Source organism: Engraulis encrasicolus, chromosome 16, assembly GCF_034702125.1.
Source record: "Engraulis encrasicolus isolate BLACKSEA-1 chromosome 16, IST_EnEncr_1.0, whole genome shotgun sequence".
NCBI classification, from domain to species: Eukaryota; Metazoa; Chordata; class Actinopteri; order Clupeiformes; family Engraulidae; genus Engraulis; species Engraulis encrasicolus.
The window spans coordinates 28,524,727-28,538,906 of NC_085872.1; the positions used below are offsets into that span (position 1 = coordinate 28,524,727).

A 14,180-nucleotide genomic window follows, 5' to 3' on the forward strand; every position below is an offset into this window, starting at 1 on the left:
AGTATACCCACTCAATATTGATTGATCCATTATTTAGAATGGCACAAATATATACAGTATATAAAAGTAGACTACACCACTGTGTATGACGCATGTAAAGAAACTGCTGATCACCTTATAGCTGATTATGCATGATGATAATGCAGATCATCTTATTATCATCAAAATGTGTGTGGCGTGTGTGCGTGTGTGTGTGTGTGCGTGTCTGTGTGCATGTGTCATGTGTGTGTGTGTGTGTCTCACCCCTCAGGGCAGCAGTAGGTGTAGCTGTTGATGAGGGCGGGGTCTGGCTCGGCGGTGGGAGGGGCGTAGGAGAGGCAGTGGGTGATGAAGAGGACCACTCCCAACAGCAGGCACAGCACCAGACACAGCAGCAGGTAACTCTGCCGGTCTGACACCTAGCAAGGCAGAAACACACCCACGGGTTAAACACAGAACAGCAGCAGGTAACTCTGACGGTCCGACACCTAGCAAGGCAGAAACACACCCACGGGTTAAACACAGAACAGCAGCAGGTAACTCTGCCGGTCTGACACCTAGCAAGGCAGAAACACACCCACAGGTTAAACACAGAACAGCAGCAGGTAACTCTGCCGGTCTGACACCTAGCAAGGCAGAAACACACCCACAGGTTAAACACAGAACAGCAGCAGGTAACTCTGCCGGTCTGACACCTAGCAAGGCAGAAACACACCCACGGGTTAAACACAGAACAGCAGCAGGTAACTCTGACGGTCTGACACCTAGCAAGGCAGAAACACACCCACGGGTTAAACACAGAACAGCAGCAGGTAACTCTGCCGGTCTGACACCTAGCAAGGCAGAAACACACCCACGGGTTAAACACAGAACAGCAGCAGGTAACTCTGTCGGTCTGATACCTAGCAAGGCAGAAACACAACCACTGGTTAAACACAGAACAGCAGCAGGTAACTCTGCCGGTCTGACACCTAGCAAGGCAGAAACACACCCACGGGTTAAACACAGAACAGCAGCAGGTAACTCTGCCGGTCTGACACCTAGCAGTTCAAAACCACATCCACTAGTTAAACACAGCAGCAGATGGCATAGAGTGCGTTGGAATATGCGACCTTGCCTCCTCCACTTGCGCTTTCCTCCTCGTCCCACCTCCTGGCCCCTCCTCCGTGGAGAAAACGATAAAGTTTCCCAGCTTTCAGCCTAGCCACAACAACTTTTGAGGGACTGTTTTTCATTCACCATCCCAATTGCAAATGAGAAAAAGACTCTACAATTGAGCTTTTGCAAGATATTGAAATATAATGCTGTTGTCAGTGATGTCATCATGACATATTACTTCCTGGTACGAGGAGAGAAGCAAGTGGAGGAGGCAAGTGGAGGAGGCAAGTGGAGGAGGCAAGGTTGCATATTGCAACGCACTCATAATGCTTATGCACGCTCACTCACAAGCACCTCAAGCTTTTGGAGCAAGCCTCAGCTATTCAGCTATAAGCTACTAAGGAGTCACACCTCAGTCACAGTCTACCAAAACATGCATTTGTCAATCATTAATGCTTAAGGCATGGTTCTGATGTTAACCTAACTATACTTGGATAAGTACTTAATAGCTATGATGGATGTTAAAAACCCAATATATTCTGCTAACATATTGAAAAAAGTCAAAAAACAATCAGAATGTGTCAGAGACAGTTCACTGCTAACGGAAATGATATAGACATGTGTCAGAGAGGTTCCCACTGCAACATTTCCTGTGTGTGCACCTCATTTTTGAAGAAGTGAAACAAGACATTACCTCTCTCTGGAGCTGGCTGACTCTGACAGACAGGTTGAGCACCAGCTGAGTCACGTTCTCCAGCTGACCCTGCAGTGTCAGTATAGAGTCCGTCTGCCTCTGGTCCTGAGCAACACAAACAAAGTAGGCATGTAAATTATCGACTAATTCATTAATCGTTAGTTGATTGCCTTATCTATCGACTTACGATTAATTGATAAGCAACGCAAAGGCAATACTTTCATTTATTTCATATTCATTCTCTTTAAAAAAATATTTCATTTTGTTATGAGAGTTCCAATAAAAACAAATCTCTATCTCAAAAAAATCTCAATCTCCATACCAGTTGCTACAATTGCTACATCCCTCCCAACCTTTAAGAAGTCAGTCCAGTGAAGACTCAACGCTTCAGAGAGAGCTTCCCTACATGACACAACTAACTCTACTCACCTCAAATCATGGGTACTACTACTAACCTGCATTACACTTCATAGGTTCTGCACCATTTTCTGCTCTCTATCTGTTCTACATTACTTGTATACTGTTGTACTCTGTACTGACCCCTTGCTCTGTACTGACCCCTTACTCTGTACTTACTTCAATATCATAGTTAGTAAGTCGCTGTGGTCAAAAGCGTCTGCTAAATCTAATGTAATGTAATGAGGTGACTTGCCTGCTCCTCAGCGATCCTGGAGGTATTTTGGAGTTTGATGATGGTCTTGTTGAAAGCTTTCTGCATCTCCTCCATTTGTCTGCGATACCTGAAGAACATGAGATAAACTCAGGACACAAATACCTTCCAAATTCATAATGAGCAAAAAGTGAGTAAGAGTGAGAATGAGTTAGAGAGAAAGATGTGTAGAGAGAGAGAGAGAGAGAGAGAGAGAGAGAGAGAGAGAGAGAGAGAGAGAGAGAGAGAGAGAGAGAGAGAGAGAGCAGTGATTCTCAAACTTTTTCAGACCGAGGAACACCATGTCCCCCCAAAAGTGTTCAGGGACCACCTGTCAACTGAAATGACAGTTACAGGTGGCAATTTGACACTGCTAATTTCAATGCAGATCACTTACTTTTTATTCACATTACAAGTTTGCCTTATTGTGGTAAAACTGTGACTTCAGCTATGTTTAGCTTTGTAATAATAATAATGTTACAGATATAGCATACTGCTAGCTTGTCTTGGAAAAGTAGAAATCCCTTCGCGGACCACCTGAGCTCTGACGCGGACCACCAGGGTTCCCCGGACAACACTTTGAGAATCAATGAGCTAGAGAGACGCCATATGTGTGAGGAGAGCGTTACCTCTGGCTGAGCTGCTCCAGGTAGCGCCCGCTGAGCGACATGTTCATCTCCAGCGCCTTGATGCGGTTGTTGAGCCGCATGAACACCGACTCCTTCTGGCCCGAGCCGTGGCCCTGGCTGCCACCCCCGCTCGCCGCCTCCGTGGCGTTCACCATCTCCTGGAACATCTCCTGCGAGGAGGAGGACGAGGCCAGAGGCGGCTGGCCGTTGGAGGACGGCCCTCCCAGGATGGCCTCCTCCAGGAGGTCCTCCAGCTTGGGCTCTCCCCCGGTGGCCGGCGGCCCATCGCTGGGCTCCAGGGCTGGTGTTGCTGGAGGCTGCGCCTCCTCCCCCGCATTCAGCCGTTCCTCAGCACTCTGGGTAGGTGGCTCGATGACGGAGGGAGGGGAGGGAGGTGCAGCGGTGGTCTGCTCAGGCACAGTAGCACTGGGGGCAGGAGCTGAAGTTTCTGGCTCAGCAGCAGCGGGTTTCTCCTCCTCTGTGGCGACAGTCCTTTCCTCTCCCAGGCCGGCGTCCTGTCCGGTGACAGTGGCAGCAGTGGTGGTGGTGGCGATGGGAACCGAGACGGGGCCGGATGAGGGTGAGGGAGCGTCTGTGTTTTCGTCTGGCTCGGTCTGCGTGCCAGTGACGGCAGGCTCAATGACCTCGATGACAGGCGTGACTTTGTGGGATGGTGTGTCTGAGGGAAAATCTTTGGGAGACGTGGAGGTGGACGTCATGCTGGGGGATAGGTCGAGAGGGTCGGACACAGGGGGTGCGACCGAGACAGATTGAGGGTCGTCAGGAGGAGGAGGAGGAGGAGCCCAACCTTGAGTGTGGGAGGAGGACGTGACGGGTGTGGTGGACCCAGACTCGTCATGGTGGCTGGAAGACGTGGGGGAGATATTCTGCTCCTCTGAGAGGGTTGGAGATGATGGTGATGATAATGAGGAGGAGGAGGAGGAGGAGGAGGAGGATGGGGACATGTCACTAGGTGACTCAGGGATCCTTTTCCGCCTTCGCCGCAGAGCCAACAGAGCAGAGCACTGCCGATGAAGATGCTCCTGCAGGGAAGCCACACATGAGGAAGAGGAGGAGGAGGAGGAGGACAAGACAGGCTCCTCACAGTAGATGCCACTCTCTTGCATGCGTGCCTCTTCACCCCACTCAGACGTGGCTTCCTGCTGCACTCCACCATCCTCTGCGCCTTGGCCACCTGAAGAGTCACCGTCATCCGCTGGCAGCAGGGTCACTATCTGGTTGACCTCAGGGGACTCGTCGTCGTCATCGGGGGCTTCAAACCCTCCCTCTGGTGGAGCGGCTTTCTCCTCTGTAGGAGGAGGCTCCTGCTCAGTGGAGGGGGTGGGGACAAGATCTTTGATCTCTGATTGGCTGACCTCCTCTGTGGTCTCGGTTCTGAGGGGGAAAGGTCAGATGAAAAAAGTAAACATGCCATTGATTCCAAACAGTACTGATTCCAAACAGTACAAAACAAAGACTTGATTGACTTGCCAAAACTGAGATAATTCTTCATACAAAATTTTAAAACAGTTAAACATCAGTTTACATCACCATATTGCAGATATTGTGATGGGTAGCAATAACTGATTAACGTCTTACGGTGAAGCAGAAGTTGCAGTGGGGGAGATCTGGGAATCCGAAGGTGAATCTGAGATGTTCAGAGCTGGTGCAGTTCCATTACCTGGGACATAACACAAGAAACCAACATGTATCACTCCCATAGTGCCAAAACCAGCGATGTATTCAACAAATAGCTGACAGGAGAAGATCAATACCATCTCTGCCCTCTGGACTGCTCCCAAGCACTTTGTCCGCGATGTTGTTGACCATGTTCAGGATGGCATCTGTGTGGGCAACATTTCCAAAATTACATTAGCGGTTAAACTCTAGGGCCTCATAAGGAAACAGGAAATGTTTACACATCAATGGCAGCTGACAATACTAAAAAAAGTCCAGCTACAAAGTTACAGGGCAGTTCATGACATTATAGGGAGTTCTCATGTTTCAGATGTCTAACATGCTACGCGTCATATGTGTTGGTAGCTTACCCTTTGCAGTCCCAATAAGGTTATTTGGGGATTTTGCCTCTGAACCGTAACCAGGAGGGTAATCTAGGGAGATAAGAAAGGCAGATTTTGAAGCAACCAGGATATTTGACAAACGACCATGGCCATAATCCAGGGGCTTGGGGGCCCCAAAGCGGCTGCCTGCCAAGCCTGGTGACAAGATGCGCCTCTGACGCACATACACCCACCCACACACACCTTAATATCTTAGTGGGTCCCTCCCTTTGACTTCCATTCATATTAACCCTAACAATAGCTAAAGAATGCTAAACTGTGCCCAAACCAAACCAATCCTTAACCTTAACCCGTCAGTGAGGATATGTTTTTACACTTTTACTTTTACCAGTAACAACAAAACTACCCCAGCAAAAGGGCTCAAAACATGTGCGGTCCAAGATTTGAGCCCCACATGGAGTGAGGGCCTCTCCTTGTTGGTGTGCTCCAATAGCAGTGTCCTCCTGAAGGTAGATTGGTGGTGCAGTACACACACACGCACGCACACACACACACAGTACTCACCATCATCATCATCTAGGTCTGGTCTCTCTAAAGAGGGATCTGAGATCTCTTCGTACTCCTCCACCATGCTGGTACCGAATACCCTGCAAGGGAATTGGGGAGCTCAGTTGCAGTTCACTTACAAGTCACTCCATTCAGTTAGTCCCTTGCCAAGTTTAAAAAAATATCTTTAAAAGAGCTTTAAAAAAGAAGCAGTAGGCATTTCTTTTAGGAAATGAAATTTAAATATTGTTATGCACGTTAGGCATTATCAAATATTTTTGATTTCCAATAATCATCAATTTCTGTGTTCAGTGTAACACCGGTTCTCCAAAAATGCCTTCAGGACGCAGAGATTCACAGTGTAATGACCCGTGCTGGACTGCAGATGGCACCAGTGATGAGAATAATAGAGTGTTGAGTCTACTACACACTACTCGGGAATATGAGAGGCGGGGGACTGAGTACATCTACAGTTACAATGAAGCTCAGATAAATTATTGCACAGACCAGTCCTTGCCTGTTACATAATTGCTGAAAGCTATACAAAGTGCAATATATCTGCTAAGTTGTTCAGAAAAGAGATTGCATTATTTAAAAAAAGAAGAACATTGGAAACATTGTTTATGATTTCCAGAGTAACAGCCAGAGTGAGAAGCAAGGATTTGGCCACCAGGGGGAGTGCACACTGTGCAAGACAGACAGATAGTTCACGCTTGCCGTTACTTGTCTGTCCAGCAAACTGTCTTAAGAGAAGACGAGCAAGCAAACAGGTTCTAAGCAGCAGTGGTGCAAACTTATCAGTTACCTACACAACCCTTAAAACTCTATGGTAGTGTTTCAAAACAGAACTAAATGACAACAGACTTTTATCAAGTGGCTCCCCCTACCATGTGTGCTATACATTCTATGATTCATGAATCATGATACTTAATGTACCATTTCAGAAGTCTCCAAAACATTATACAACACATCAGGCAGGTGATTTAAGCGCCTTCACTCTTGGCATGTACATGATGTGCTACCGGAATAAAATAATGGGTCACAGGGTGGAGAAGGGGGTGTGCTAGGGTCTTCAGAACACTGTGTACTGTACTCAGCGTACCCCTCAGCCCCCTCCAATAGGCCATTTGTTTCTATAGGAAAGAGGCGTTGCCACTTGCACGCTGAAATAATGTTCAATGTGAAAGTTCACAGTGTACCCCCAGTGTTCTATGGACATGAAGAGACGACAAGGCGTGCAGGCAAAAAAACTCCAAAAGTGGGAGACTGACTAAATGTTGGGTTAGAGATGCAAATGGGCGCCATGTCCTTTGTGTACAAAATGTCCTCGAAAATGTCCTCGAACTTAAATTGAAGACTAGGTTTTATGCATGCATGAAATAACAAGTACTACTCATAGGCAATATTTATACCAGTATTACCCGTTTCAAGTCCAAACATGCAATCATGTTTTTTATATACACGACAACACCCATCAGCATGATCATCAGGAAACATTTATGTCAAAGCCAATCTTATACAATTATGCATATTTCTGTGAGCAGGTGATTTAGTAAATAAATAAAATAAAATACAAGCGGATTCCAAAAAACTTGGTATTTTGTGAATAAAATCAAAACATTCAATCCATGCATAAGACGCACCATGGCACAAGGTCAACATAGGAACAGTTAAAATGAGGCAAAAGCATTGTTTTGAGGGACATATGTGGTCATTTAAAATTTGACCCATGCAACAAATCTCAAAAAAGTTGGGACAGGGCCAAAAAATGTTGTAATAGTTGGATAATTCTAAAAATAACACAAGGAGGAATATTTTGAAAGGAACTATATTGACTGCCAACATGAATGCACAAATAAAATACCACCACAGAGAGGTTGTGGCACTCAGTAGTGAAGATTTTGAGGGACTAATTACTGATCTATTACACAGAAAGATTGAATTATCAAAATTGCAGGCATATAAGGCCTATTTCTGTAATGTAGAGTTCTGTAAAATCATTTACGAGTTATGAGATCATGACACGAGTTATGAGATCATGACATACCCATCGTCAATAAGCAAACTATGACACTCCAACAATGACAGCTGTTAAAAAAATGACCATAAACACAACACTTGATTAAGGCACATGATGCAGACATTAAACAGTGTTGCAAGTGGCAAAGCTCATTCTAGATGGACATAGGAGACATGTGAAACTGTCCTCTGATTACAGAATGGAAAATATTTCATTCTTTTTTTAAAATCATGGAGTCATGCACCCTCCAGGTTATGAAGAAAATGAATACTTCAGCTTGATTTAGTGGTCAGTCTGAAAGACAGCATATATGGTGGTAAAGTGGCGCAGAGATGCCTTGGTTATGGTCTTCTTACTCATGTAGAGCATGAAATTGAGGTCTGAATGATATATTCAGACTTTAAACAGCATGCATAGCTACCAAGGCATTATATTTTGGAGCACAGCTTTTTTAGATATTGCCCCACAATGATGCAAATTTCAATCTCTACTATGTTCCAACAGTGTGGTTCCATCATAAGAGTAAACAGGTGACAAAATTGTTTTCTTGCAGTCAGGATATGCCACATATTAAGCATAACAAGAAGGTAACCAAGTCGAAGAACACACCTATCAGTTGAACTGCTGAAATCATGTCTCGCATATCAAAATTTCTATTTTTTAAATAAAATCATGCCAACAGTCAAAGTATTTAAATGTTAAGTCTCCTCCCTTGTGTTGTGTTCAGTCTTATCCAACCTAAAAATCATTTTATTGGCCCTGTCCCAACTTTTTTGGAATTTGTTGCAAGGGTGAAATTTTAAATGATCACATAATTACCCCAAAACAATCATTCTGCTTGGCTTTAACAACTGATATGTTGTCTATACACAATGCTCTACCTTATTGACATATTGAATGTTTTGAAAATGCCAGCATTTTGATTTTATTCACAAAATACCAAGTGTCCCAACTTTTTTGGAATCCGCTTTGTAAAATAAAAAATACAATACATCTATGGAGCAGACTCCAAATGACAAAAGTTTTTGTTGAATAAACTTTTACATCACTGGTGTTTCGGACAGATGACTGAAAAAAGCAGATTGGATAAAAAAAATACCTGATGAGGCTGAGAGGACAGAAGTGCTCCGAGCCAAAATGGGAAAGGAGTTCCACCTAGAGATCACACACACACACACACACACACACACACACACACACACACACACACACACACACACACACACACACACTTATTTAAACTTACCATACACATGCTTAATGCTGCCATGCAGCACACAAAGCGTGAAGCTTCAATCAGTGGCTGCAATCAAAGTGGCTGCATTAGCAATTTAATTGAGTGCGTCTTGTCGTGATTTTTTTTGAAGTGCAAAGCTGTACACAAAGACATGTCTTTCGTTTTTGCTGGAGAGGCCAGTCTTCAATACCAAAATCATTTCTCCTTACTGAAAATGGTTCATCAAATAAGGGCAGTTAAATTCTAAATACATCCAATGAAATGCATTTTCAAAAGCTAGCTCACACAAACTCATATATCATACACAAACAATACGTCACAACAGGCTACCTACCAATGACACAGCTAAAAAACAAATGGTGATGATACTTTGTTAGTAACAGTTAAGCAATGTCAGCTATTCTAATCACAATGCTAAGGTGTTAACCATCAATGTGATGGTAACTAAATTTGATTAGCCTGATGCTAAGCATTAGCCACCATCTTCATCCGCCATTCCATTTCACCCATTGAGCCATATGCATCTAAGAGAAGAGAAGGCTAACCTTTATATACTTGGTGAACATCTGAAGCAGGAGGGAAAACACACAGAAGAACGAAGAAGCAGTTATGTTGTGAAAAAAGTTCTGAGCATATCTAGGGTTGAGTGCATATGATCGTTCCATGTCCCAGACGACTTTTTAATGGTAAAAAAAATATATGGATAAATATTTCTAAATATTCGAAGTTCATTTTTTAATTTAGAAACGAACTTCGAATATGATTTCTGGGCAAAAGTCAAAGCCCTATTGGAAAGTAGTGGTACATTCACCTGTGAGGCTATGCCTAATTCCCAAATAAAAACAAGGGGATGCTGATAATTTGCTGATATAACTTATTACATTAATAACATATGCAGTCAACCTTTATGGGTAGTCCGGCTGTAGCCCCACAAGAACACAAACAGCACCATGAGAATTCAGACTAAGAAGATAACGCCACAGCACCAGTCATGAACTGTACCTTAACGTATTTGGCAAAGAGATGCTCATCCAGCGGAAAGCTCTGGACGGTGCGTTCATCATTGCCATGGAATGTACCCAGCTTGACCCACTTATTGGTTGGGTACCTGAAAACAAATTCATGTCACACAGTAGATGTCACAGCAAGGACGGCAATCTTTAATAGGGGCCCAGTTCCATTCGGCACAAGTTACAGTTTTACACGACAGCTAGGCATTTGAGGTATTTGCAGCATAATTTATGGGTTTTAACAAGCATTAACAAGTCCGACAGGCGGACAACAGATGCGTCCGTCTATGCCCGTTCTGAACCTTTTTTGCCCAAACGCCCCCTTGGCCTCCTCATAACCTGTCAAGGCAATTTATCAATAAGCCTACCATGTACTGTATAAGCCTGGATTTGAAAAAGTACCATAGGATTTCAACAGTGTTGGGCAATTTACTGAAAAACTGTAATGCATTGCTGATTACATGTTACTGTCTTTTCAAAATAATCCCTTACACTACATTTAGCAATGTGGGGACCTAAGGCGAATTTAGCTTAGGGGGGCCATCGGTCCATCCCATATCACATTTTTTTTTAACATAAAATCTCTATTTTTGTTAGGCTATTTTTTTTTTTTTTTAAATCACTTTTTTTTTTTTTTTTTTTTTTTTAATTACAAACATAAAAAACAGGCAAACATTACAACCCTTTCTGGACAGATTTCAATGAATAGGCTATTTGCAATTTTGCATAGGCCTACATTAAATAAACTAAAATGTGAAATTCTCTTTTCACTTTAATATGAGAGCAGTGATGTCCCCCCCCCCCCTCACTGAAGTGTTATTTCATGTGTGAGCATGATGCTGTCACCTATTTGAAGTGACGTTGATGTTGGATTTCATGGAATACTTTTAAATGCCGCTTTGGGAAGAAAACAGAGTAGGCGACAGGTGAACTGTATTTCTGTCAAAACAGTGGTTTGCAGGCGTTTGCGTTTTCACGTGGATATTGTCTTCGTGGACCGTAACAGACAAACCGTAAGTTCCATAAACTAATCAATGAGACATTGGCTACGTGTACATGATGTTTTTAAGTCCGATTTAATAAATGCGATTTAAATAGATCGGATTAAGAGTTATTTTGCGATGTGTATACATGGCACTTTCACTTAAATGCGATTAAACGTCTGGGGAAAATAAAGCATTGCGATTGGACTGAGGACGCACGTGCTGAGCGAGCCAAATAAGGCACGGGGGCGTGGTTCAATGCCACCGAGATGCAGGTCATCTTCCCCACGAAAATCGTTGCCTCAGGCGGACTGAAATCACAACATTTCCCCCTTTCTCCCTGGATCATTTACAATGCTACATTAGCTACCCTGTTAGCATAGAAAAACGAGTGGTCAAATGGTAATGTGGAGTAACTTTGTTGTGCTTCATTACTTCGTGGGGCACTTTTACATCAATATATGGAAGCCACAACATTTATAGTCGCTTAGGGACTTTAAATTAAGCAAAACTTTCATGTGAAAATCAACAGGAAGTGCCGCCATGTTTTTCTCACTGGCAAAGAGCACGGTTGGTTTGCACGCATGAGCTCCAGGCCAAAACTGAGCGACTGCCACCTTGTGGACACAAGAGGGAATCACAGGAGGGAATCACAATTCAGAAACGCATCACGGGAGGGAAACACATCACGGGAGGGCGGACGGACGGACGGAGGGACGGACGGAGGGACGGACGGACGGACGGACGGACACCAAAGCCTCTTATAGAGATGCGTGGGACGCATCTAAAAAGAAGTGGAGTGAGGCGGCTTTTAGTTTTTACACCTCAGGCTCTTGAATCAGCTAAGTGATCAGATAAGTGCCCCATCCATTCAATGCTTCAAAACCAAACTCAAAACGAAGCTTTTTCAGATGCCTTCTTGAAGATATTTTCATGGGTTTTTGCTATTTTTATCTGTTCTCCTTTTCTTTTCCTGTTTTATTCCTGCCTTCTTTCTTATCTTGTTTTAATCTGCCTTTGTCTGGTGTTTTTATCTTCTGTTACAGCACGTCTTACACTACTATTGTTTTATGCTTTTATGCTTTTTGTCTTCTGTTTCGCATGGTTTTTATCTCTTTGTAAAGCACATTGAAATGCTTTCATGAATGAAACGCACTTTAGAAATAAACTGCCTTGCCTAAGAGCACAAGTTAATCCACCATCCTCTACAACAGCACACCATTACTGTAACAAAGCCATCTAAACCACTGGGTGAGCTAAGCGTGGCATTACAGTATGATAATGCATCTCTAGCCATTACAGGCACAGACGCAGACACACGCACACACACAGTCCTGCAGGGGCAAAATACACGAGCAATGCTGACCTGTCACTAATGGACACCAGGAAGTCCTTGGGGGTGGAGGAGAAGAGCTCGAAGTTGGCGATGTCCAGCTTCTTCACCTGAATGGGCTCACAGAGCTCAATAACAAACCTGCAGAGGAGAGAGCAAGGGAGGGGTGCGGAGGTTAGGAAAGGATGGAAGGGATGCGTCACGTGCATCATATCATATAATGAGCAATATGGATAGCAGAGGCATCACATTATTAACCTGGAGTGACCTGTATATCCCTGTGCCTGCTAATAGATAGGTCAACCACTTCAGTACTTAGTATTCATGTAGCCAGCCCACACCCTCTTAGTGACACAACACCTTCTTGTGTTGCTTCTAGTCAGGCCAAGAGTAATGTAAATATCGTTTCTGATCTCCCGAAAAATAGTGAACTCCACCTACGTTGTCGGACACCAGTCAACCAGTAGCAAATCTAAGGAGACGGGTCAACCATGCCGTTTGGGAAACATAAATTCATTGTTATGCTCTTGGTCAGACCAAGTCTCGAAGACATTTGAAAGTCGATGATAAATCAGGCTAGTATTCATGTGTAGTCCCTTCATCACTAACCACTACGTTGTACATGAGCTAGGAGGTACTCGTCTTTGCGGTAATAACCTTTTAGGCAACTATGGTTCTTTTAGGCAGAACAAGCCACTGAAATGTGTACATTACCATATCTTATTACTGAAATGTGTTCATTACCATATCTTATTACTGCAGGGGTTCAGCATATACAGGTCCATATTCTCCATTAGAATGGCAGACGTGCTCTGAGAGGGCAAGCAAAGAAACAAAAAAACAGTTAATCATACCCAACAAAATCCAAACTACAACAACAATACAGAGAGAAACCCTTCCCAGTCTCATGGCTTCACGTGGCCCACACACCTTAGCTTCAGGATTTGCTGATAAGATCTTGGCTCCGCATTCGACGGAGGCGTAGTTATTCTGTAAGTTCTTCTGTGGCTTCTTGACTGTATGGGTGGCCCCGTTGGAAGACGTGTGCGTGGTCTGACCTGGGAGGAGAGCCACCATAACGTTAGTACATTAAAGATAACGGCAGTACAAAAAGATGACACATACCGTACAGTACAATCTAAAGATACTTTATTTCTCCTCTGTATTACAGAGTGAATTATGACGTGTCTAAAAGCACTCTGATGAAAGCTATTAAAGTGTGATAAAGCATGGAGTAGCCAAGCCAAAACATATAACATGAATTGTGATCACAGCATTGGTCCAGTAAAATAAGTGTGTGCGTGTGTGCGTGCTGAGAGTAGAGCCAGTGTCCAAGCAGCAAGTAAATGTTGTCTACTGTGAGGACACTTGGCATGTGATGGTGCATGACTGTTGGCCTATGCATCACACAGCTGCACCACCATGCAGTATACAAGATTGAAAAGCATGACAGTCCAACAACAGCTGCATAATGTGGGGGCTGGTGAGCGGAGATGTCAGAGGAATGAGGTACAGCACACAGCAAGCACGCAGCAAGCACGCCCTCACTTTTCTCAATCTCCACTTCCATCATCTTCTTCTTCCACTCATCAAAGGTGGGGATGTCTTCTGGGTCCTTGGTAGGAGTCGAAGAGTCCACTTCCTTGGGTAGTGGTGTGCCCATGGCCTGGAGACAATAACATACACGTGTTTTTGTGTTTTTGTTTTATGTTGGTGTAAGTTTTATTTTACTTTGTGAACTGAATAAACTGAAATAAAAAACCAGCCACTATACTACACAATACTGCATATAGACAACACAATACTAAACTACCCACACCATTGATTGCTTTTTTAGAGGGAGCAACATTAAGATAAATGATAAAATATCTTCCTTAAAAGCATGCTCTATGGGGGTGCCACAAGGTTCCATATTGGGACCTTTGTTGTTCAGCACTTACATAAATGATCTTCCATCTGTATGTGAGGGTGTGGAGATACT

At 43.8% G+C, this 14,180-nt stretch overlaps 1 protein-coding gene across 1 annotated transcript in view; it reads right to left on the reverse strand.

The window, feature by feature from the left end:
* LOC134465550 (SUN domain-containing ossification factor-like) overlaps positions 1-14,180 on the reverse strand; it is a 50,470-nt gene that overhangs the window by 2,777 nt on the left and 33,513 nt on the right. The window contains exons 27-41 of the mRNA XM_063219273.1: positions 13,748-13,865; positions 13,130-13,257; positions 12,944-13,011; positions 12,233-12,340; positions 9,876-9,981; positions 9,419-9,439; positions 8,736-8,791; positions 5,635-5,717; positions 5,098-5,160; positions 4,825-4,893; positions 4,649-4,730; positions 3,050-4,444; positions 2,424-2,511; positions 1,772-1,876; positions 244-398 (exon numbers count right to left, since the gene is read on the reverse strand). Of these exons, the coding sequence (XP_063075343.1) occupies positions 244-398; positions 1,772-1,876; positions 2,424-2,511; positions 3,050-4,444; positions 4,649-4,730; positions 4,825-4,893; positions 5,098-5,160; positions 5,635-5,717; positions 8,736-8,791; positions 9,419-9,439; positions 9,876-9,981; positions 12,233-12,340; positions 12,944-13,011; positions 13,130-13,257; positions 13,748-13,865 (2,645 nt within the window). The remainder of the gene's footprint in view (positions 1-243; positions 399-1,771; positions 1,877-2,423; positions 2,512-3,049; positions 4,445-4,648; positions 4,731-4,824; positions 4,894-5,097; positions 5,161-5,634; positions 5,718-8,735; positions 8,792-9,418; positions 9,440-9,875; positions 9,982-12,232; positions 12,341-12,943; positions 13,012-13,129; positions 13,258-13,747; positions 13,866-14,180) is intronic.